Below are 23,312 nucleotides of genomic sequence, written 5' to 3'. Positions count from 1 at the left end.
ATGCAAGTGCCTCACACCAATGAACCTCTGAAGAGAAAAATCTGAAAAGCTTGCATCATGTTCTCTCTTAGCCAGTGGTAGCCCAGAATTTGCAGAGGCCTCCCTGCAAATGCTTGAGGCCCCTCACCAAACCCCTCAAAATGTATCTCAATGTTTTAGCCTATACCATTGCCTCCTACGTCAATAGACCTTTAACTATACATATTCGGTAATGGAAAAAAGTTTAAACTACAAAAGCACGATCTTGTCAGCAAAATTAATGTAGATCACTATATAGCCTATTGGTCATTGTTCAACACCAAGGACAGCGCTATATAGCTCTGTGCTGGGGGGAAATTAGGAAAAGAAAGTATAGCTAACACATGGAGATAAAGTTGGTATTAGCATAAACTTTTGGACAGAATACCTGTTGCTGGGATATGACTCTAGGCTAACCTCTGTGGTATCTGGGCTGATTCATATGTTCCAAGATCAGAGGTTGAGGGAGCTGAGGAGACATTATATCTGTGAATCTTGTAGAAGAATGGGTAGAGTGTTTTTGGAGCCATCTGTATCTCTGCAACATCATTGTTGGCTGCAATGGCTTCGGCCTCTGTGGTTTGATGGTGCTGCAGCTGCTCATTGTTCTCCTTTGTATGGATACTTCTGCAAAGCCAATTTCTTATATCCATTATTGGTTAGGTATATTAACGGGTTTGAGCTAGTTAATAGGCTGTGGCTATCTGCAAAAAAAGTTAGACCAGGAGGGCAAACCTTTTGGCACGAGGGCCAAATCCCGATTTTTTTGTAATCATAAATTATTTGCAGGTCAGAAAAGGGCATTAAATAAAACATTTATATAATTCAGGTTCAGATGTTGGCTACCACAATGGGCTGGTGAGTTATTTTTTACCCCTCAAAACTATTTGATTACCTACTGCGGGTCGGATCCAGCCTGCAGACCTTAGTTTGCCCCCCTGAGTTAGACTAAACTATATTTTGGTATGCATGAGACAGAGTTGAGTGAAGCAGTTATTATAAACCGCCTGAATCACATATCACAGGTGTCCAGCCTATAACAGATGAGTAGCATTTTTTTTATACCCTGAGAAAGTAATTCCTAACACCCTAGCACCCTTACACATGCACACACTCAAGGTACACTCTGTCTATTGTGCTAATAATCATTCAAACTCTGCTAGTTTTATATAGGGACATCAAACAAAAACTGAGGAAGCAACAGTTTCAACTGGGGGGGCTAATACCCCTTTCGTACCCCTCTTCGCGCTGGGGCTGCTGCTCGTCTCAAGACATGTTGCCCGGGATGGTCTTGTCAAGGCAGTAGAATGAAAATGTCCAACTATGCTGGAATAATAAAGTACTATTCTGTGCATAGCTTCCCATCTACACCAGTATTGAATAATATTCACATTTGACACCTCTGTATAATACCTCAGTATTATATATTATATAACAGAATCCTCTGTTATATCGAATATTTTTATTTTATTTTACATTGTGTCCCTAGGGCTTGTTGTAAATTCTGTATTCAGTACCCATAAGAACGTAAACAAATGTTGGTTGAATTAACTGAGTTTCATTCATTTTTACTTTAGTTCTTCATGGAATATGTGGGAAAGCAGAGTGGGGGTCTATGATGAAAAAAATACACTTTCTGAAGAACTTTTTGAAACTTGTTGCATCTCCCTACTCTGGCAATAAAGAGCATATAGAGAATTCTAATACAGAATATGAGCTGGATGTGCTACTGGTCCTCCAAAGGGAACTCAGGGAATCAGAAAAGCTGGTGAGGAGAAAGAGGGGTGATGATTATTTTTTAGTGGCTCATGTAATAGAGAGAAAAACTTTGCTGCTCTGGCTTCCATCTACATCCAGCATACTTCTCTTTATCCATCCCTTTCTCTCTCAATGTGTTTCTTCTGCTCCTTTATTTCCTGTCTCTTTCTCTTTCGCATCCAGCATGCCCCCATCCCCTGTTTCCAAAACACTCTGCAAACTGTGTAAACTCTTTTGTTTATTTCTTGGCCCTCCCGACATAGCATTTTCTGTCCTTTCCCTTGCCAAATTCACTAGTACAACTCCAGCACAGTGATCAAGGCACATTTGGGAAATGTATAGAGTATGTACAAGAGATAGGGGTTTGGGAAACAGGTAAGGTAGTCCGAGGATACCAGAATGATGGGATCAATCTTGCACATGGGGAATAAATATATATATATATATATATATATATATATATATATATATATATATATATATATATATATATATAAAAAACAACTATGTATCTATAACAGATTGTAACAGATGTTTAAAAATGAATACCATTTATGTTAAACGCTATAAAACATTAATGTAAAACAAAGTTACCTTTGTTCTCCGAAGAGGTAGATGGGACAAAAACACAACTAATTTTCTTTCTTTCTGGAAAATGATCCAGACCCAGCTTAGCTCTGTGTACCAAATGGGACTTGACTCTTAATCACAAAAGAAACACACAGACACACACACCTTTGAGTATCATCGACAAGAGGTCCCGTCTCCTAATTCCTCACCTCCTCCTTTTCCAATCAATGAAAATCAGCCTGGCAGACAAATAAACCTGATAAATGACAGTGAAAAGCATTTACACAGCGGCAAGCTAATCCTATAATCCTGAATCAGGGCCTTAACCATAGGGCCAATGGCACCCAGTGCCCTCTTTAGTGAAACACTTTTGACCAGGGCCCATAGGGTGACATATTGTTGAAGGCTGTCCTACTCGTCCCATGTTGCTCAGTGTAATGCTACACTATTATTTACATTTTTATTAGGAATGATCTCTGATAGTAGGATAAAGCTAATTGGCTTGTGTCAGTTGATAGGGAAGGCTTTAATTGGCATCAATTGTTTAAACGACACAGTGAAGTATTGAGGTGCGGCTTTTCATGGCCTCCTGTCTTTATACTCAAAAGAGCTTTGTTCATACATTGATGCAACAAATGATATATTTGCTTTTATTATCATTTTAAAGAAACTGGATATTGTGCACATTAGATATTGTGAAGTATGCCAATCTGAACATGATTGGTATGTGTATTTTTATTTTGTTTTGAAGAAGGCCATTAGACTATAACGCATTCGCTTCCCAGGGGGAATTATCTGTGAAGCACTAGGAATAAAAAATTCCAGTGACATTCCATGAAGTCCCAGGTTTAACAGAAATCCTAGTGTGGAGTAAGATTCCAGGAATAGGCATATATTCTGTTGCAGGGATTTCAGGAAAACCTTTGCATTTTAGAAAGGTTTCCAGAGTTGTACAAACCAAACCAAAAAAATATAATTCTACTGAAAACATTGTACATCAATGTATTTGGCTGGAAATATAGTTGTTAATATTGTAGTTTTTTTTTACAATCACTTTGGCACTAATTTCAGATTTTCTTTTTCAAAACTAGAAGCAAAACTCAAAATGGTCGTCACTTGTAACACAGTGTTCAAAACATTGCATTATGCATTCACATTTTTAAAGAAACCTTGCCCCTTGAATCAGTGGGTCAAATAACTCATTCATCATGAAATACCATAGGAACATTTAGAACAACCACAAACAATACAGTTAGTATCACTGTGTAGTTGTTTGTACAATAATTAAATATTGTAGTTCAAAATATGTGATACATGTTTTATTATGGTACTACTTAAATACATAAAAACAATCACTGTACAAGGACTAGTAGAGCTAATAGAGCAGTCACAGTGGAATCATTGAACAAAACCTGAAATCTATTGATGATAGACAAAAAAATCACAACATAGGTTTCTTTGAATCAAAGCAAACGTATTTAGCTACAAAAAAGAAAACAACTACAGTAAAATGTCAACTCAGTGATCCTCACCTGGTTTACTGTAAAAGGCTAAACAAATGATTGATTATTGTTCTTCTATATTTCCATCAATCGTGTATTTTGGATTTGGACACAGGTTCTCAACCACATCACAGTGGATGTTTTCATTAGCCAAACGTCTTGGGAAAAATCTTGGGGCATGGCGAATCCAGGCCTGATACTGGTCTGCTGTGATGTCATTGCACGTGTCATCCATAGCCTGGAGAAGGGTGACTTGTTCGTGAGGGTAAGGAAAGTAGAGTATGGGGTAAGTACAGGGTGGTAAATTGTGGATGTGCCAGAAACCATGCTTGCACCATTTGAGCATGGTGGAATCTGACATTATCTCACTCAATGACACAAGTCACGCCATCAGCTCCACAGACCTGATTTAGCTAATCAAGTAAGGTTACAAGGAGACCTGCCTTATGTTATCCAATTCAAGGTCTGCGTCCCACCACACCACCTTCCGATATAGCCGCAAACATGGTGATATTGGCCCTACATTGTCCAAGTACTTGGATGGTTGCCCACTAGCTAATGAAATTCTGACCTCTCCTCCTTGTCTTGGCCAGGTTGACAGCCTGCCTCATCCCAAAATATAAATTTGTGATGGATTTCATCAACATTCAGCTCCATCACCCTCTAAAAAACATTTTGGAAAGAGAATTACTGATTACAATGGTGTAGAATTTTTGGGTAATTATTCACATCTGCCCAATGTCTGTAAGGCTAATATAATATCTGGTCCAACCTTGTTGTCAGTCTGAATTTTGCCTCTGCCTCCCTTATTTGGCCTAGTCTATATTCTGCAGGGAAGATTACAGTAAGAACCACTCTGTGGTTCACATTGGCATGCATTATAAAGTCATTTGACAATTGAGTAGCCTAATGTTTATCAATCAGTCAAATGTATGTATTAAGCCCTTTTTACATCAGCAGATATGGACAAAGCTGAAATGTATTTATACATTTTCTTATACATTTTGTAATTAAAGCTGAAATGTATTTTGAATAAAGTTAAATGTATTTATACATTTTTAAATACATTTCAGAATAAAAGGTGAAATACATTTTGATACCTGAAATGTATTTTGAATAAAGATAGGTGTATGTATAGATTTTTAAATACATTTCAGAATAAAAGGTGTGATGGTAATTCTATCGATCGACACTCTTAAAGGAGTAAGAAACAGAGACAAAATTCTCTTGGCACAATTAACAGTTTATTAATTATTTGCAAATAAGAGAGATGCGTCAAACGCTTACCAACATAATCGTCCGAGGAGTCTCTGCCGTAAGACATGAACAATCCGTATTTATTTCAAATGTTAGAAGGGGTGTGGTAAGTTGTTGCCCATCTGTCTGGTGTAACATTTACCCAAAGGGCGGGCTGTCCCCCCACCTTATTCTTCTTAACTCCTGAGGAGACACAATGTCTGGATAATCAACAGAGACACCGCAACCTCCTATACGTTACCACGTCCATCTACCTCCAATCAGCCCGGCAGGCCGCACATCCGTCACCGAACAAAAACGCCAGTCGCCGGAAAACCTAAACACTCAAAGAAACATTTGTTCATGTCCAAACACCATAAATGACAGACACAATGTTAGCCGGTCCAGCGTAAACACGAGAGACCGTCAAAGATGTATCGCCGCACTTACCCGTAATTAAACCCAGCAAACCCAAGCGTTGCGAAAACGCCAGATCCAGAGCGAACAAAAAAGTGCGGCCGTCAAGCCGCTACCAGTCACCCTGGTACCTCGATCAACGTGCCATTGTTGCCCATCTGTCTTGTGTAACATTTACCCAAAGAGCGGGCTGTCCCCCCACCTTATCCTTCTCAACTCCTGAGGAGACACAATGTCTGGATAATCAACAGAGACACTAATGGGTTATACAGATTTACAATTACCGATCAAGGATGTCTCCTATTCAAACACCAGATTTCTCTCGGCATCTTTAACTAGTAACTCATTCATACATGTATAGGATGACCAAGAATACATCAGTTCAAGAATTTCCACAACAAAGGTGAAATACATTTTGATACCTGAAATGTATTTTGAATTAAGTTAAATGTATTTGACATACATTCATCATACATTCTACATATATTTTGCATTGCAAAATTATATTTATTTTCCATATGGGATTCTAACTACTTTTGCAGTCTGCAATGTATTAAGACCAAAGTTACTGCTCACACGTGCTTCCTTGCTACTACCGGTTTAAATGCTGTGTAGCCTACAGGAGGCTACTCTTGAGTCATTCGGGCATGGTATTATAGCTGGCAATTAATAAAGCAATTATTTATACCTTTTAATCGAGATGGAAGGGTTATATAGGTTGTTTTAAATGTGTTGGCGTTGAAATGTTAGGTGTATATACTTAAATCTAGCAGAACATTGCAGTTACATCATCTTTTATACTGCAGGGCGATAATTCTATTCTACTTTTTCAATGTTTTTCAAACAGGATCTCTGACCATGTTATTCAGCTTCAGTTTACTTTTGATTTGCCGCGTTCAAAGCTTGTCAATTGAAAAGAAAATTGAGTTAATTCAATAGATTTTTCTGTTCACTGCAGGGTTTACGTTAGTTGGCAATTGCTGGAATTTTGCCGGGAATTAAGTGTACGATATCTCCCTTGTTGTTCCCATGTGTGTTGGAGGTGTAGTCATGGCAGTTTTCCTGTGATGTCACTATGGGTAACATCACAAAATTCAGAGAGGCGATGTGATTCACAGTTGTAGCAATGAGATCGCAGTTGTCTATTTTTGAAAATCCCAGGTTCACAATGATTTATTGACCAAGGTGTTATGACAAAATCTGTTTACATGATAGACCAATCAGAACTCAGTATGTCCAGCCACTTCATTATCTCAGCCAATGGAAGGAAAAGTCCTGTATTTTCCTCAGGTTAAACAAGAGTTTTAGTTTTAAATGTATTCGCATTTACACTTACACTTTACATTTCTGCAAAAAAGACATGTCCCAGAAAATGTTTTTCTTCTTACAAACCGCTCTCCTGAAAAGTAGTGACATGCGACATAAGCCCAGTTTCCCAAATTCTGTCACATATAGTGAAAACAATAAAGGGCCCAAACTGAGCCTTAAAGAACAGCAAAAAATACCTTTGATTAGTCAGAGGACATGCCATACACACATACGAACTGATATCTTTCAGATAAATAACATTTATATCAGACTAGAACGTGTCCACGTAGTCCAATATGGGCTTCCAGTCTCTCTAAGAGAAGATTTATATAGCGCTTTTCAAAGACCAAAAAGACGCTTTACAATACATACATAACAAACAACTACAGACGGTTGCTAAGAAAACAAAAATAAGAAGGGTGAGTCCAGGTCCAGGCCATGGCAGTGGGTTGGGGAGGGGGGTCCTCAAGCGTGGTAGAGCATGAGAGAGGTACAATGATGGAAGTCCACAGGGAGTTGATAAATAAATCCACAAGTAAATGTATCCAGTCGGGGGGTGGTAGTCCAGTGTTGGGTGTGGAAAATGTTTTCTGTGCAGGTATTAGTTCTAGCACCGCAGAGGTGTCACAGTCTGGAGCTAAACAAGGGCTGAAACACTGATAGCGAGTCCCAGCTCAATTCGTACAGACAGGCCATGGAGTAGAAGACGTAAAACAAGACAATAAACCAGACGAGTACAAAAAACAAGGCACAGTTCCAAAGAGAAGCGGCAGTCCAATACGACACCAGAAGCTACTCTCCATGGAGAAAACAAACAAAGTCAACATAGACGTTCTAGTGGCAGCACTAAGATTAAGAACAGACAGAACAGAAGTGGAACCTTTGTCTGAGGCCATAGACTAGAGCATTTCATAAATGTTATTTGTCTTCAGGAAGGCATTGAGTTGTTGGGAAAAGCATTTTTCCAAGGTTTTTGACAGGAACAGGAGGTTCGACATTGGCCTATAATTGTTTAACAAATCTGGATCCAGATTGGATTTTTTTCAGAGGAGGGTTTATTGCTGCTATTTTTAAGGAGTTTTGAACACATCTGGAGGATAGGGAGCAATAAACACTAGAACTGCCTGGCCTTTCAGACCAACAGTATCAGCCAGAGCCAAACTGCGTTTCTAGACATTAGCACACGAATAGCATACACATTATCCTATGCAGCATCACCATCCAGCCAGAGCATTTGTTCATCTACTGCAGGGGTGTCCAAACAGTTCCACAGAGGGCCGAGTATCTGCAGGTATTCGCTCTCATCTTGTACTTGATTGACTAATTAGGTTACTTATTGGTTAGTTTCTACCCTCACCTGGTTGTTTAGGTGTGAACTGGGAACCAATTTCTAGGAAAAACCAAAAACCTGCAGACACTCGGCCCTCCGTGAAACTGTTTGGACACCCCTGATCTACTGGGACGTCATCCAACTATATAAAATTGGACTAATGAATTACATAATTTGTTTGTTTTAAATGGGTAATGAATGTGAAAAAATAGAAGAAAATGTTTGTATTGATTGTCTTATGAAAAAAAAAGACTAAAAACAGAATACATTGAACAATTATGTCAAAGAACACAGGCTATAGTATTTTCATTTCTTTATTAGGTCCTACAAATGTACATAATTCAAATTACACAACACTTACATTATTCAAAGATAAATCCATTAGAATTTTGTTTTCATTTTGATCTCATTTTGATGATGTACAAGGTAAAGTAAGCAACATTATCGACCAGATTGTGATGATCAAAGGATATACGCATGATTAGCAATACATAGGCCTAAAGCACGATTGCTTAATCAACACGATACATTTCAAAGAATGAATAATATGGAGTTAAATGTGTCTCAATATTTGTAAATATATCTAGAAAATCTGTGTATATTCATCACAACTCACAAATGAAAATAGGATTTGTAAATGTGAAAAAATATTTTGTAAATAAAAACATCTGTAAATGTATAAACATGTTTCACAAATATAAATACAATTTGTGTATAAGTAAAAAATATAACACAAATCTGTAAAACATTTACAACTGTTGCTTAACATTTACAAGTGTTGACTAACATTTACACATCTTAAGCACAGTTAGTTGCCTGAAGTGGAAAACATGCTCAGCGTTGTATTACCCATTGGTGATGCAGTCAAATATTGTTATACAAATAAACATTATACTCACATTTCAGGAAAAACGTGTCCTAGCTACCTATAGACTCCAATCTACCAGGCTCCAGTCCGGATCTTCCTTAAGTCCCACCAAGCGAGCCCTATGACTGAAACCACGCACACAAGAACTTGTCGACCAAAGGAAAATGTGTCTCAAAAAAATTGTAAATAGAAAATTCAGATGCGTAAATAAACTTAAGATTTGTAAATGTAAGTCAACACTTGTAAATGTTAAGCAACATTTCTAAATGTTTTACAGATGTGTTTTATTTGTGAAATATGTTTTTACATATTCACAAATTGTATTTCTCCTCCATGAACTGCCACATTAAAGTGGTGGAGGGGTTTGAGTACCCGAGTGACCCTAGGAGCTATGTTGTCTGGGGCTATATGACCCTGGTAGGGTCTCCCAAGGCAAACAGGTCATGGGCGACGGGTCAGACTAAGAGCAGTTCAAATGAAAATGAAAAACATTTTGAGGACGGTGACATCGCCCGGTATGGCGCAGCCGGGGCCCCACCCTGGAGCCAGGCCCGGGGTTGGGGCTCGTATGTGAGCGCCTGGTGGCCGGGCCTTTCCCCACGGGGTCCTCAGCCCGAAGGAACGACTTGGGGACGCCTTCCCGTGGGCTCATCACCTGCAGGAGGGACCATAAGGGGTCGGTGCGTAGAAGATCGGGCGGCAGTCGAAGGTGGTGGCCTCGACAACCCGATCCCTGGACACGGAAACTAGTTCTAGGGACGTGGAACGTCACCTTGCTGGCAAGGAAGGAGCCTGAGATCGTGCGTGAGGTTGAGAAGTTCCGACTAGAGATAGTCGGGATCACCTCTATGCACTGCTTGGGCTCTGGAACCACACTCCTTGAGAGAGGATGGACTCTTCACCACTCTGGAGTTGCCCATGGTGAGAGGCGGCGGGCTGGTGTGGGTTTCCTTATAGCCCCCCAGTTCTGCTGCCATGTGTTGGAGTTTACCCCAGTGAACGAGAGGGTCGTTTCCCTACGCCTACGGGTCGGGGATAGGTCTCTCACCTTTGTTTGTGCCTACGGGCCGAACGGCAGTGCAGAGTACCTGACCTTCTTGGAGTCTCTGGGAGGGGTGCTGGAAAGTGCTCCGACTGGGGACTCCATCGTTCTACTGGGGGACTTCAACGCCCACATGGGCAACAACAGTGACACCTGGAGGGCCGTGATTGGGAGGAATGGCCCCCCTGATCTGAACCTGAGCGGTGGTTCAGTTATTGGACTTCTGTGCTAGTCACAGTTTGTCCATAACAAACACCATGTTCAAGCATAAGGGTGTCCATCAGTGCATGTGGCACCAGGATACCCTAGGCCGTAGGTCGATGATCGACTTTTTTGTCGTTTCATCTGACCTGCGGCCGTATGTCTTGGACACTCGGGTAAAGAGAGGGGCGGAGCTGTCAACTGATCACCACCTGGTGGTGTGTTGGATCCGATGGCGGGGGAGGAAGCTGGACAGACTCTGCAGACCCAAGCGTACTGTAAGGGTCTGCTAGGAATGTCTGGCCGAGTCTCCTGTCAGAGAGATCTTCAACTCCCACCTCCAGCAGAGCTTCGACTGGATCCCGAGGGAGGCTGGAGATATTGAGTCCGAGTGGACCATGTTCTCCACCTCCATTGTCGAAGCGGCCGCTCGGAGCTGTGACCGTAAGGTCTCCGGTGTCTGTCGAGGTGGCAATCCCTGAACCCGGTGGTGGACACCGGAAGTAAAGGATGCCGTCAAGCTGAAGAAGGAGTCCTATCGGGCCTGGTTGGCTTGTGGGACTCCTGAGGCAGCTGACAGGTACCGGCAGGCCAAGCAGACTGCAGCCCGGGTGGTTGTGGAGGCAAAAACTCGGGCCTGGGAGGAGTTTGGTGAGGCCATGGAGAAGGACTATCGGCTGGCCTCAGAGATTCTGGCAAACCGTCCGGCGCCTCAGGAGAGGGAAACAGTGCCCTACCAACGCTGTTTACAGTGGAGGTGGGCAGCTGTTGACCTCAACTGGGGATGTCGTCGGGCAGTGGAAGGAGTACTTCAAGGATCTCCTCAATCCCGCCGTCACGTCTTCCATTGAGGAAGCAGAGGCTGAGGGCTCAGAGGTGGACTCGTCCATCACCCGGGCTGAAGTCACCGAGGTAGTCAAGAAACTCCTCGGTGACAAGGCACCGGGGGTGGATGAGATCCGCCCTGAGTACCTCAAGTCTCTGGATGTTGTGGGGCTTTCTTGGTTGACATGCCTCTGCAGCATCGTGTGGCGGTCGGGGACGGTGCCTCTGGGATGGCAGACCGGGGTGCTGGTCCCTCTTTTTAAGAAGGGGGACCGGAGGGTGTGTTCCAACTACAGTGGGATCACACTTCTCAGCCTCCCCGAGAAAGTCTATGCCAGGGTTCTGGAGAGGAGAATACGGCCGATAGTATAACCTCGGATTCAGGAGGAACAGTGTGGTTTTTGTTCGGCCCGTGGAACATTGGACCAGCTCTATACCCTCTACAGGGTGATGGAGGGTTCATGGGAGTTTGCCCAACCAATCCACATGTGTTTTGTGGATTTGGAGAAGGCATTCGACTGTGTCCCTCGCGGCATCCTATGGAGAGTGCTTCGGGAGTATGGGGTCCTGGGTCCTTTGCTAAGGGCTGTCAGGTCCCTGTACGACCGAAGCAGGAGCTTGGTTCGCACTTCCGGCAGTAAGTCAGACTTGTTCACAGTGCATGTTGGACTCCGGCAGGGCTGCCCTTTGTCGCCGGTTCTGTTCGTTATTTTTATGGACAGAATTTCTAGGCGCAGCCAGGGGCCGGAGGGTGTCAGGTTAGGGGATCACACAATTTCGTCTTTGCTCTTTGCGGATGATGTTGTCGTTTTGGCCCCTTCAAACCAGGACCTTCAGCATGCACTGGGATGGTTTGCAGCCGAGTGTGAAGCGGTTGGGATGAAAATCAGTACCTCCAAATCCGAGGCCATGGTCCTCAGTCGGAAAAGGGTGGCTTGCCCACTTCAGATTGGTGGAGAGTTCTTGCGTCAAGTGGAGGAGTTTAAGTATCTAGGGTTCTTGTTCACGAGTGAGGGAAGGATGGAACAGGAAATTGCCAGACGGATCGGTGCAGCTTCTGCAGTAATGCGGTCGATGTATCGGTCTGTCGTGGTGAAGAAAGAGCTGAGCCGCAAGGCGAAGCTCTCGATTTACCGGTCAATCTACGTTCCTACTCTCACCTATGGTCATGAGCTTTGGGTCATGAACGAAAGGACAGGATCCCGGATACAGGCGGCCGAAATGAGCTTTCTCCGCAGGGTGCCTGGGCGATCCCTTAGAGATAGGGTGAGAAGCTCGGTGACCCGGGAGGAGCTCAGAGTAGAGCCTCTGCTCCTCCACATCGAGAGGGGTCAGCTGAGGTGGCTTGGGCATCTGTTCCGGGTGCCTCCTGGACGCCTTCCCGGGAAGGTGTTCTGGGCCCGTCCCACCGGGAGGAGACCCCGGGGAAGACCTAGGACACGCTGGAGGGACTATGTCTCCCGGCTGGCCTGGGAACGCCTCGGTGTCCCCCCAGAAGAGCCAGAAATGTCTAGGGAGAGGGAAGTCTGGGCATCTCTGCTTAGACTGCTGCCCCCGCGACCCGGCCCCGGATAAGCAAAAGAAGATGAATGAATGAACGAACAAATTGCATTTATATTTGTGAAACATGTTTATGCATTTACAGATAATGTTTTTATTTACAAAATATTTTTTCATATTTACAAATCCTATTTTTATTTGTGAGACATGAATATACGCACAAGGTTTTCTAGATATTTTTACAAATATTGAGACACATCTAACTCCATAGAATAACACATCGGCTACACCTTACTCGTAGAAATAAAATTGATAGATCCAAGGATATGTAGCCTCTCTTAAGTAAAAACATTGTAAGGAGGCTCACGCATTGGAAGTGGCAAGTCATTAACAGAATCAGATGCATACCCAACATCCAAGACGTCGAATTCGGGATCTATTTCTATCTGACTCCATCCATGTACATTTTACAGCATCTGCAATGATGTCAGGGTTTCTAATTGTCAGGTTATATTTTTGCCATTGTGAGCTAAACACTGTAAATTGTGTGTGAGTTGTGTCTGACTTGCTCACTGAGTTCAGATTATATACAATTTCTACTCTCATCGTCATTCTTCATCATTACACTTCAGTCACATACATGCATGTAGGTGTGTCTGGGTTGATTAGCGGGTTATCGCCCATTCATCCATTGACGTCATTGCTATTTCATTGCTATTCACTAGATTAGATTCAACTTTATTATCAATGAACAAGTACAAGTAAAGTATAAAGAAATGCAGTTAGTATCTAACCAGAAGTGCAAATTAAAGAGTGCAAAAAAATTCACTAGTGAAACATTTAAGAACATTGTATGTTATAAGTGGGATGCATAAATGTGCAGAGGAAACGTGCAAGGTGGCGTGTGCAACTGTAATGCAGGGATAGCAGCAATGAGGTTCCAGAGGTAGATATGTACACATAACAAATGAAAAAGAATGTAAAAAACACATACACAATTTCAAAGAATGATTTACTGTAGCCTACTTAAAAATATAGGAATGTCATTTGTCGATTGTATTGATGAAAAACAGTAACGTGTAATTTATTTGCTGTATTGATAATTTGCAATCGTTGTTATTTTGTTTGTGAATAATTATTCAGCGTAATACATCTGTAGAATTTTAATCTTCAGTAAAATAAGCAGAGAAAATTCAAAAAGAGATGATAGGATTTGTATGCGATTTTGTTTTTCTTTCTCTTCTAAGATAAACAGTAATGTGTAATACCTTTGTTTAATTGATGGCGATTGGTAAAGAATTTCTGGTATTTCATTTCTTAAAAATATATTTAGACTTACATTTTAGATTTACATTTGATGAATTAGCCTACACAAAAAGCTGAATCTCCTATTGAAAAACAAAAATGTGTGATGCATATGTTGAATTGTCAAGTAGCCTGCATTATGTTTCAATAATAGGCAAAGTTGAATGGTCATGGATATCTTGTATTTAATTTGTAAGTTCATTCAAATTCAGCCAAGACTATCATTCATCTTGGAGTATCACGCATTCATCCATTGACGTCATGCATTCAGTGAGGGGTGATTAGTGCCTGTGTACCCTAGACAGGCTGCCTGGGTACCAACGCTAAGTGTCCTGGGCTGTTGGCCAATTAAGTCGGAAAACAGGGTAAAAAATTACAGGTCAATAGTCTCTAAATAGTTTTCCATTTGTCATGTTAGAATTTTGACAACGGAACAATGTAATATACACCTATTTATGAAAATTAATCGAAGGAGTTTCAGTATCAAGTTTCAGTTTCAACGAGGAGTGTGTAACAAAATGGCATTGTTGGCATTATGGCATTATGGCATTATTGTATTACAAACTCAAACAGCAATTCCCATAGGCATTTGGCTGTCCTAGTTTTAATTACTTTCACCATTGGCTGACCTAGCACAGAAAGTAGGTCTTGTCAAGTAGTTTTGTTGGAATCGGGTTTAGTTGAGAATTAGTTGGTTGAGAACTCATTACTAATTTTGTGAACCTGTCGAGTGATACAGGGTCAATACATTCAATTGTCCCGTTTGACACCAGGACAGAGAAGTTTTGGGCATCCTCAGGACAACTGAGACTTTGAGGACTGTACCTATTTGAAGAGGAGTCAGTTATTTTGTTTTTTAATTGTGATGATGTTTTCATCAAAAAAGTTCATGTTTTCGTTAATGCTGAAATGAAGACCCACTTCACTTGTTAGCTTTGCAACTGTATCAAAGATAAATTTTTTATTGTTTTTGTTCACCTTTATCTGGTTGGAGAAATAAGCTGATCAAGCAGATGGGAGTGCTTTTTGGTCTTGTAGTGTACTGTCTTTCCAGGCTAGTCTAAATACTTCCAACTTAGTGGAATGCCACTTTTGCACCAATTTTCTGGAGGCTTGCTTGAGCGCTCTTGTATTGTCTGTATACCAGGGAGTTTCTTTTTGTGTATTTCTTTTGTTTTTAGTGTTGCAACCATATCTAAAGTAACCATATCTAAAGTTTAGTGCATGCTGAAGACTTATCGGTTCTCATTGCAGAAATGTTCTGATGATCGAGGCCACGGTTGATCTTCTGAGTTGAATCATTGTAGCTACCTCAGTCATTGTCATGCCATGATTTACGACATGGTCAACAACCATTGCTGATTTCATTGGACACTTTGCTTTTGCTGTCTTGGTCTGTGGTCTTGCCTCAACCACCTTCCCCCACTCCTCTCAAACGAGGCCAATTGGCCAGCTCTCTGCTAAGGCCTAAGCCCTCCTCTATGAAGATGCCCACAACCACCTCTAGAAAAGGGTTGCTTGTCCCCAGCCATTCCTTTGACCACCACATCATCGCTCCACTGCTTGACCTCTATTGTGACCTGGATCACGTGCTGGCTCCATGTTATCTCTATGTTGTTGTAGGTGGACACCACTCATTTCACTATATACTCGTAGCACAATGTGAAATCAATCATCAGTAATGAGTTGGCAGTATTGGAAAAGCAATTACAAGGGCCTGCATACATACAGTAATGTAAAATCTAAAAATATGGTCTGGAAAAGTGGTACATGGGACCTTAGAAACAGTGTCTCATAAAGATGATGATGAAATATGACATCCATGCTGTCCATGACCTAAACATGGAATATTGTTTGTCAGTTTCCATAAAACTATGCATTATGAGTAATGCAACAGTTACTTAACTTATTTTGAGCAGTTGTATTAACTGATAACAACATTGTACAACCCCGTTGGAACACCGTGTAAAATGGAAATGCAAAGATGTGTAAATCATTTAAACCCTATATTCAATAGATAATTTTACAAAAAGAACATATTAAATGCTGAAACTGATTTTATTTTTCATTTTATTTGATGCCAGGAAGCTAGGATAGGGGCATCAAAAGACTGGAAAAGTTCTGTAATGCTAAAACATTTACCTGGAAGAAAATTTCACAACTAATTTGGTTAATTGACAACAAATCAGTAACATTATTGGGTATAAAATAAGCATCCCAGAGAAATGGGAAATCACTGCATGGGCTCAGAAACACATCTAAAAACAATTGTATGTGAACACAGTACATCGCTTGCTCCCACAAATGCAAGTTAAACTTCTACCATGCAAAGAAGAAACCAAATGTAAACAAGATCCAGAAACGCCACCTTGTTCTCTGGACCCAAACTCATTTAAGGTGGACTGAGGAAAAGTGGAAAACTGTTCTGTGGTCTGACAAATCGCCATTTGAAATTATTCATTATGAAATGAAAAATATGACAAATGAGGCCCCAAACTGATGAACGTCTTTAATAATCTTACATTAAGCAAGCATGGGAAAACATTTTACTTTCAAAACTACAGCGGTTGGTCTCCTCAGATCCCAAATGTTTACTGAGTATTGTTAAAAGAAGAGGTGATGCAACACAGTAATAAACTTGTTGCTGGCATTATATTCAAAATGGGCATATATTTTTCCAAAAACAATAACATTTCTCTGATTCAACATTTGATATGTTGTCTTTGTACCATGTTCAATGAAATATAGGGATACATTATTTGCACATAATTGCATTCTATTTTTATTTGCATTTTATGCAGTGTCCCAACATTTTTGGAAACGGGGTTGTAATTGAATGATTGGACAGTCATCTCAGATCTAATGTGTGAATTGCATTTTGAAATGGTAATTCTTTCATGTTTAGTTTTGTTATTTTGCACATGTGATTTTAGTTCAGTGAACAAATGATCTTAGGTTTATGTGTATTGTATTGGAAAAAGTGTTAGTTTGGAAAAATTTGCATTTTGATCATGTGCTGTGAGTTTCGTGTCTAGTTTGGAAAAATGACATCAAGGTTCGGCAATTAGTGCCAAAGTGATTGTAGAAAAACTGTATTAATCACTCTATGCTGTGCTATACTGTGCCCCTAACCAGCTCTTCTGTTCTCCATCAACCCCCTGCAGGTGCGGTGGACCAAGACGGCGGGCAGTGCATCAGACAAGTTCCAGGAGACATCAATTTACAATGAGACACTGCGCATTGAGGGCATCCAGCGGGTGCAGGGAGGCCGCTACTACTGCAAGGCTGACAACGGGGTGGGGGTGGCTGCCATCAAGTCCATCCGGGTAGACGTGCAGTGTAAGTCGGCAGGGAACGCCGAGATTGATCCCTCCACTGCCCCTCAAAAGCATTCCCTAAATCAGTCATTAATAGAATTTGGGATGGGAATTTGGAAGTTGGCAGGAAAAGGGTGGCAAATTTCACAACAGGAATGAACTTCCCAGGAGTATTTTTATTAGATGATTGAGTGGTTGGAGGGTTTGTCATAGAAGCTAACTTTGGGTGTAGAAAAGTGAAACATGGCAACTGTGGGAAAGAAAAAAAAGGATACATCTAAATATACTGTACAGTTTTGATACTCCTGGAGGAGCAAGGAGTGGCGGGATCTGAAGAAGAGTATGGAAGAGTTAGTCCAGGTGGCGCGGGGCCCCCTGTCAATGGGGCCTCATGCTGCTGCCTGTTGCCGCTGTCCCACTATCCCCCTGAGTCAGGGGCCTGGTCAGGACCTTTCGAGCACAGAGATTCCAATATTAACAAACCTGCAATTTCCCTCAATCACTGCACAACACAGCTTAAGTCAATATCAGCACATGGGTTTTAAACACTTTGTACCTTTAACAATGTACATACCGATCCGTCATCCTACGACAAAATGCAACACAAATCGTATGTTTTGTGTCCAGCTAATGCAAGATAAGTATAGGTCCAGATCAGTGTAGGTCATCACTTTGTCATTTCCCCTATGTCAAAAACAAGCATGACATACACTCGATCAACCACTCTTGTAGACCGGACCCAATATCTCTCTATAGCAATTTAACATAACATTTTTGTAATTCAGCTGACAATATTATCCATAGAAACTTGGAGGAGCAATTAAGTGTCTGGCTCAAGGGCACAATGACACATTCATCAGCTTGTCAGCCCGCAATTGGAACAAGAGACCTTTCGGCTTCTGGCCCAAGACTAAGCACTTGGCTATCTGCCACCCTGATTGTGTTAGCCTTCCCAGTGTGCAGTCCCAGGAGGACGGTAATTGCAGGGCGAGTAAACAGGGCGAGCAGTGCTGCTGTCAGGGGCGGCTGAGGGTAACCAGTAGTGACGGGTGACGCTTGTTCAATTTTCCCTCCACGCCGCATCACTGTGTTCGCCGAGTGACTATGGAAGCGAGGGAGAGAGAGAGAAAGAGAGAAAGAAAAACAGAGGAGAGGAGACAGTAATTAGAGTGGGTGAGAGGGCCGGCGGGCAGTCGAGAGATCCTCTCGCCCCCTCTTTCACCGCCCTTTTCCCCCCGCTGTCTTTCCACACTGTGGTTTCGTGGTGTGTGAGAGGAAAGGTGATGTAGTCAGCGGGAGAGAGAGAAACAGAGAAATCAGAGTGAAATAAAGAGAGTGGAGACACAGTCAGAGGGAAGTGTTTGTGGTGGTGGAGGAGGGGTCTGGTTTCAGGTCTCCTTTGGGAAAATTAGACAGCTGGATATCATGGGCCATAATATCACATCACAAGTATAGACGATTTTATAGGGAAGCTGGGAGAGAGTTTAAGTCAGGAGAAAGAGTAGGCAGAGGAGATAAAGAGAAAGAGAGAGCCTGCTGGGAGTTGCTGTGATGATGCAAGGCCATAAGCATGAATTGAACTGGGAGGGGAGAAATTAATTTAAAAGAAGAGAGAGATCTGTCCACAGTTAGTATAAAAGGTACTGTTGAGTGTGTGTCACCCCTAGGAATAATGTATGCATGCATAACTTTTAAGTGCTTGGGATAAAGTCTACCTAGCATATAGTATTAGAGAGTGGAAGTAAAAAGAGCATAGGGCTTGAGAAAGAGCAGATGGATGCAGGACAGTAGAATCCAGAGTGCACAGGCTGTAAAAAGTGGGAGAGGGCAATCGTGCACGCTTATCTTATTTTTAACCATCCCAAAAAATAAAACTGGGATGCCAATACAAAATATCTCGTTTCTAACAAAAAAAAGGGAGATTTATTTAAACTCTGAAAACAACCATTTGCGCTAATGCCACTGATAATCGATTTTGTCTTTTTGCAGAGTTGGACAAATTTTGTCCCTTTGCATCATCTGTTTAGAATTATCGTTCTTAATTAGAGACGGATGAATTCTCTCCCGATCCTTTTTTGCCAGGGTCGTGAGGTGAATTTGACATAATTCACCTGCCACTTACCGGAGTAACCTTGTACTGACACGCGCCGTATTGAAACAGACAACATGCCACCAACACATACTCTCACACAGACACATTGTCTCCGAAAGAAAGGGAGAAAGACATGTCATGCATTAAGCTTATGTAAAATAAAACGCAGGATGGATAAATACTTGTAAGCTTATGTAAAATAAAACGCAGGATGGATAAATACTTGCATAGAGAAAGTAAGGGAAGTGCAAACACAGTCCTGAAGCAATATTAGACTCAAGCATAGGGAGTAGAGCCAAATAAGTGATAGAATGCAAAAACCATCACAAAGCGGTTGAATCAAACTACTGTATAATAGAAAGTAATTATCATAAACAGGTTTCCTACACCCCTGTCGACGCAGTTTGTTAATCTACTGCATTGCAGGACTGGTTGACTTTTTCATCTCTACAAATGTAAAAAACATGTAAATAAGTAGATTGTCTTCCAAGTTTACAAATCCTCATAATTCAAGAACTCCCAATTCACTTTCATTGACTAACAGTAAATTATCTCACACCCTTTACACTTTGAACTTTGACCTCTCGCATGCAGTCACCCAAAGTCATTTTGATCCTAATAAGCATGGACACTGCAATTTTGTCGGTGGCCTATAGTGAATCAACTGAACCTTGACCTTTGACACTCTGACCAGCGAGACAGTGGGCCAGTGGGCGGGCGGGAGTTTAACTTATTGCCTCTACTGATGGGATGGACTTGGTTCAGGGACCCGTTTTAACCCCCCCACTAATGCTTGCTACCTTAGCACTACTGTAGCCATTTAAGCCTAGCCCCTTCAAAGTCAGACCAGAAGATCCACACAGGTAAGGGGTCTAGGTGGGGGGATATCTGGGGATATGATGTGGAAGTTTGGATCTGTGTGTGTGGTTGTGATTCCACTGATGGGATGGAGTTGGTTCAGGGACCCATTGTAAACCCCCCTATAACACTTGCTACCTTAGCTATGCTACGTTAACGCTACCCTAGTCATTTTAGCCTAGCCCCTTCAAAAGTCAGACCGGAGGATACACACAGGTAAGGGGTCTAAGTGGGAGGGTATCCAGAGATATGATGTGGATGTCTGTGTGGGTGGTTGTGATTCTCTCTGAAATCTATGGTTTGTGGGTTGTGAACTGTTGTAAGCTGATGAATACTGGCTTTGGGCCTTTTATTTTTTTTTTATTACATTCTGGGACATTTGCATTTGATCTTTACACTAGATGAAAGAGTGCCCCCCTTACTAGCAATCCAAATCCACTGGACCACATGGACTGATCCTGCTCAGCTTCTGGGGCAAGCCAGCATTGGTAGGCAGTGTGGTTTACTAGAGTTATTAAATAATATGATCATATATGCTACCATACTATCGACTAAATATGGATAAAATGAGGATGAACAATGTGTCATGTCAATGCTCTTACCTGTAATGGAAAAATCCTGTAGCACTCAGCACTCACACACAGCAAATATTGTATGATCGTCATGTGTCCTCTCCATGTGGGAATTCACTCGTTAAGTCCTGAGAAAAGCTCTTAGCTATCATGTTAGCTCTCCTGTGTTGTTGTCTGGGTTGAGCGGCATCTGGTATGCTACTGGTCTTCGGCCAGTGATTGGCCTTAAACTTCTCCAACACCCAGACACACTGCGGTTGGTGTGGGTTTTTCTCAGGAGGTAGAAGCATGGACTGTGACACGGAATGGGAATGAGGGACCCAATTAGACTGTGAATTTCCCAGAGCTGTGTGTGGGTGATTATTTCGAGGCTTGTACGTATGTATGTATGTGCGAGGGAGAGAGATAGAGAGCAAGAAGATGGAGCAGGTAGAGAACATAAGCTCTGACCTTTCCATCTGATCCAGGCTTTGGCTGTTGCTTGAGTCATGGAGCTCTTCTGAATCATGAACCATGATTCTGAACCAACCAGTAAAAACAAAAGTCTCTCCTGTCCTATTTCAAATGTTTTGCCCTCTTTCCACTTCTCTCTCCCTCCGATTTCAGGTAGAAATGTGAGCTCAGATCTATCATTCTTATTAAAAGCAAGTCTGATAAGTCTTAGAGATGCATCCGCCCTACACACAACATTTGTGTGCTTCCTGTCTGTAAGCTCAGTTTCTGCTTAGCTTTTGCTGTTGTCTTTATACAACCCCATTTCCATGAGATTTGGGATGCTGTGTAAAATGGAAAGAAAAACAAAATGCAATGATGTGCAAACCATTTAAACCCTATTTTCAATAGAAAATAGTACCAAGACAACATATCAAATGTTGAAACTGAGAAATATTTTTGTTTCTTCAAAAATATATGCCCACTTTGAATTTTATGCCAGCGACACCTTTCTCAACGTAAAATTAGAAAGAGTTTGGGGAGCTCATCATCTTCATTACATATTATAATTTTATGGATTCAGAGAATCCAGAGAAATCTGTACGCAAGGGACAAGGCCGAAAACCAATATTGGATGGCCGTGAACTTTGGGCCCTCAGGTGGCACTGCATTAAAAACAGACACGATTCTGTAGTGGAATTCACTGCATGTCTGTGAACATAATACATTGCTGCATCCACAAATGCAAGTTCAGACTCTACCATGCAAAGAAGAAACCATATATGAACAAGATCCAGAACCGCCTCCACCTTTTCTGGGCCCGAGCTAATTTAAGATGGACTGAGGCGAAGTGGAAAACTGTCCTGTGGTCTGACAAATAAAAATGTGAAAAGAAAATTGGGAATCATGGACGTGCACATTTGTAAAGTCTTTTTGTAGCAAAATATACAGGTTTTGCTGCCATCCAGACAATGTATTTTTCAGGGAAGGCCTTGCTAATTTCAGCAAGACAATGCCAAACCACATTCTGTACATAATACAACAGCATGGCTCTGTAGTAAAATAATCTTGGTGCTAAACTGGCCTGTCTGCCCTCCAAATGAAAAATGCAATGCTATATCAACGTGGGAAAACATTTAACTTTCAAAACTACAGCAGTTGGTCTCCTCAGATCCCAAATGTTTACTGAGTATTGTTAAAAGAAGAGGTGATGCAACACAGTAATAAACTCCCCTATCCTAACTTGTTGCTGGCATTATATTCAAAATGGGCATATATTTTTCCAAAAACAATAACATTTCTCTGATTCAACATTTGATATGTTGTCCCTGTACCATGTTCAATGAAATATAAGGATACATTATTTGCACATCATTGCATTCTATTTATATTTGAATTTTATGCAGCGTGCCAACTTTTCTGGAAACAAGGTAGTACTTATCAAACAAATTGTAATATTTTTGGTTATTCAAAATACAGCATATTTCACATACTGTTGTGAATATGCTACAATGATTCTCTTGCTGGGTCACATAGGCAAAAAAGTATTTCACAAAACAGGAAATGACAGAAGAGTGACTCACAAACAAAACTAGGCGTACGATCCTCTGAGAAGGCGGCAAACGTTCAGTGACTCTTGCCCTACGGTGTGTTGCGAATCCGACAGCTTCCCTCTGTTTCGGTGCGACAGAGTGTTCTTTTGTGTCACTCCTACACTAGGCCAAGCCAAACACAAAGGATGTGTTGTGTCCATTGCACGGCTCCAGTTTGAGTGTTGAAGGAGGTTGAGAAGGTGACAGGCTGCTTGCGCGGGTCACGATTGCATCACTACATTGTCTCGTCATGCGAACTCAGCCACTTTATCCGCATGTTATTATCGTCATCACTCCTTTGTGTGTGTGTGTTTCAGTAGCTGTGTGTATGTGCCTCTGTGTGGAGGTTTGTGTTTATCTTCCAATGTGGTTTTTACCAATTTGTGTCTATATGTGCACCCTAATGATTTGGGATACATTTTGTCAGAAAACCAAAAGTGTAGACACCATTTAGGCTTTTCTTTTATGCCTGTTACATTAGGTTACTGTGTGTTTGTGTGTAGCCAAGCAACTGATGCCTCACACACGTTTTGCTGTTGTTCCGAGGCCAAATCCGCCAATAAATAGGA

The 23,312-nt window shown here is 41.6% G+C and overlaps 1 protein-coding gene across 4 annotated transcripts in view; it reads left to right on the top strand.

Annotated features, from left to right (window-relative positions):
* LOC105030282 (MAM domain-containing glycosylphosphatidylinositol anchor protein 1) overlaps positions 1-23,312 on the top strand; it is a 439,262-nt gene that overhangs the window by 130,887 nt on the left and 285,063 nt on the right. For all 4 annotated transcript variants that reach the window (XM_013133057.4, XM_020053829.3, XM_020053828.3 and 1 more), the window contains exon 4: positions 17,045-17,219. In XM_013133057.4, coding sequence (XP_012988511.2) covers positions 17,045-17,219 — 175 coding nt within the window. The remainder of the gene's footprint in view (positions 1-17,044; positions 17,220-23,312) is intronic.

Source organism: Esox lucius, chromosome 15 (genome assembly GCF_011004845.1).
Source record: "Esox lucius isolate fEsoLuc1 chromosome 15, fEsoLuc1.pri, whole genome shotgun sequence".
NCBI lineage: Eukaryota > Metazoa > Chordata > Actinopteri > Esociformes > Esocidae > Esox > Esox lucius.
This window is presented reverse-complemented; position numbering and strand designations above follow the sequence as displayed.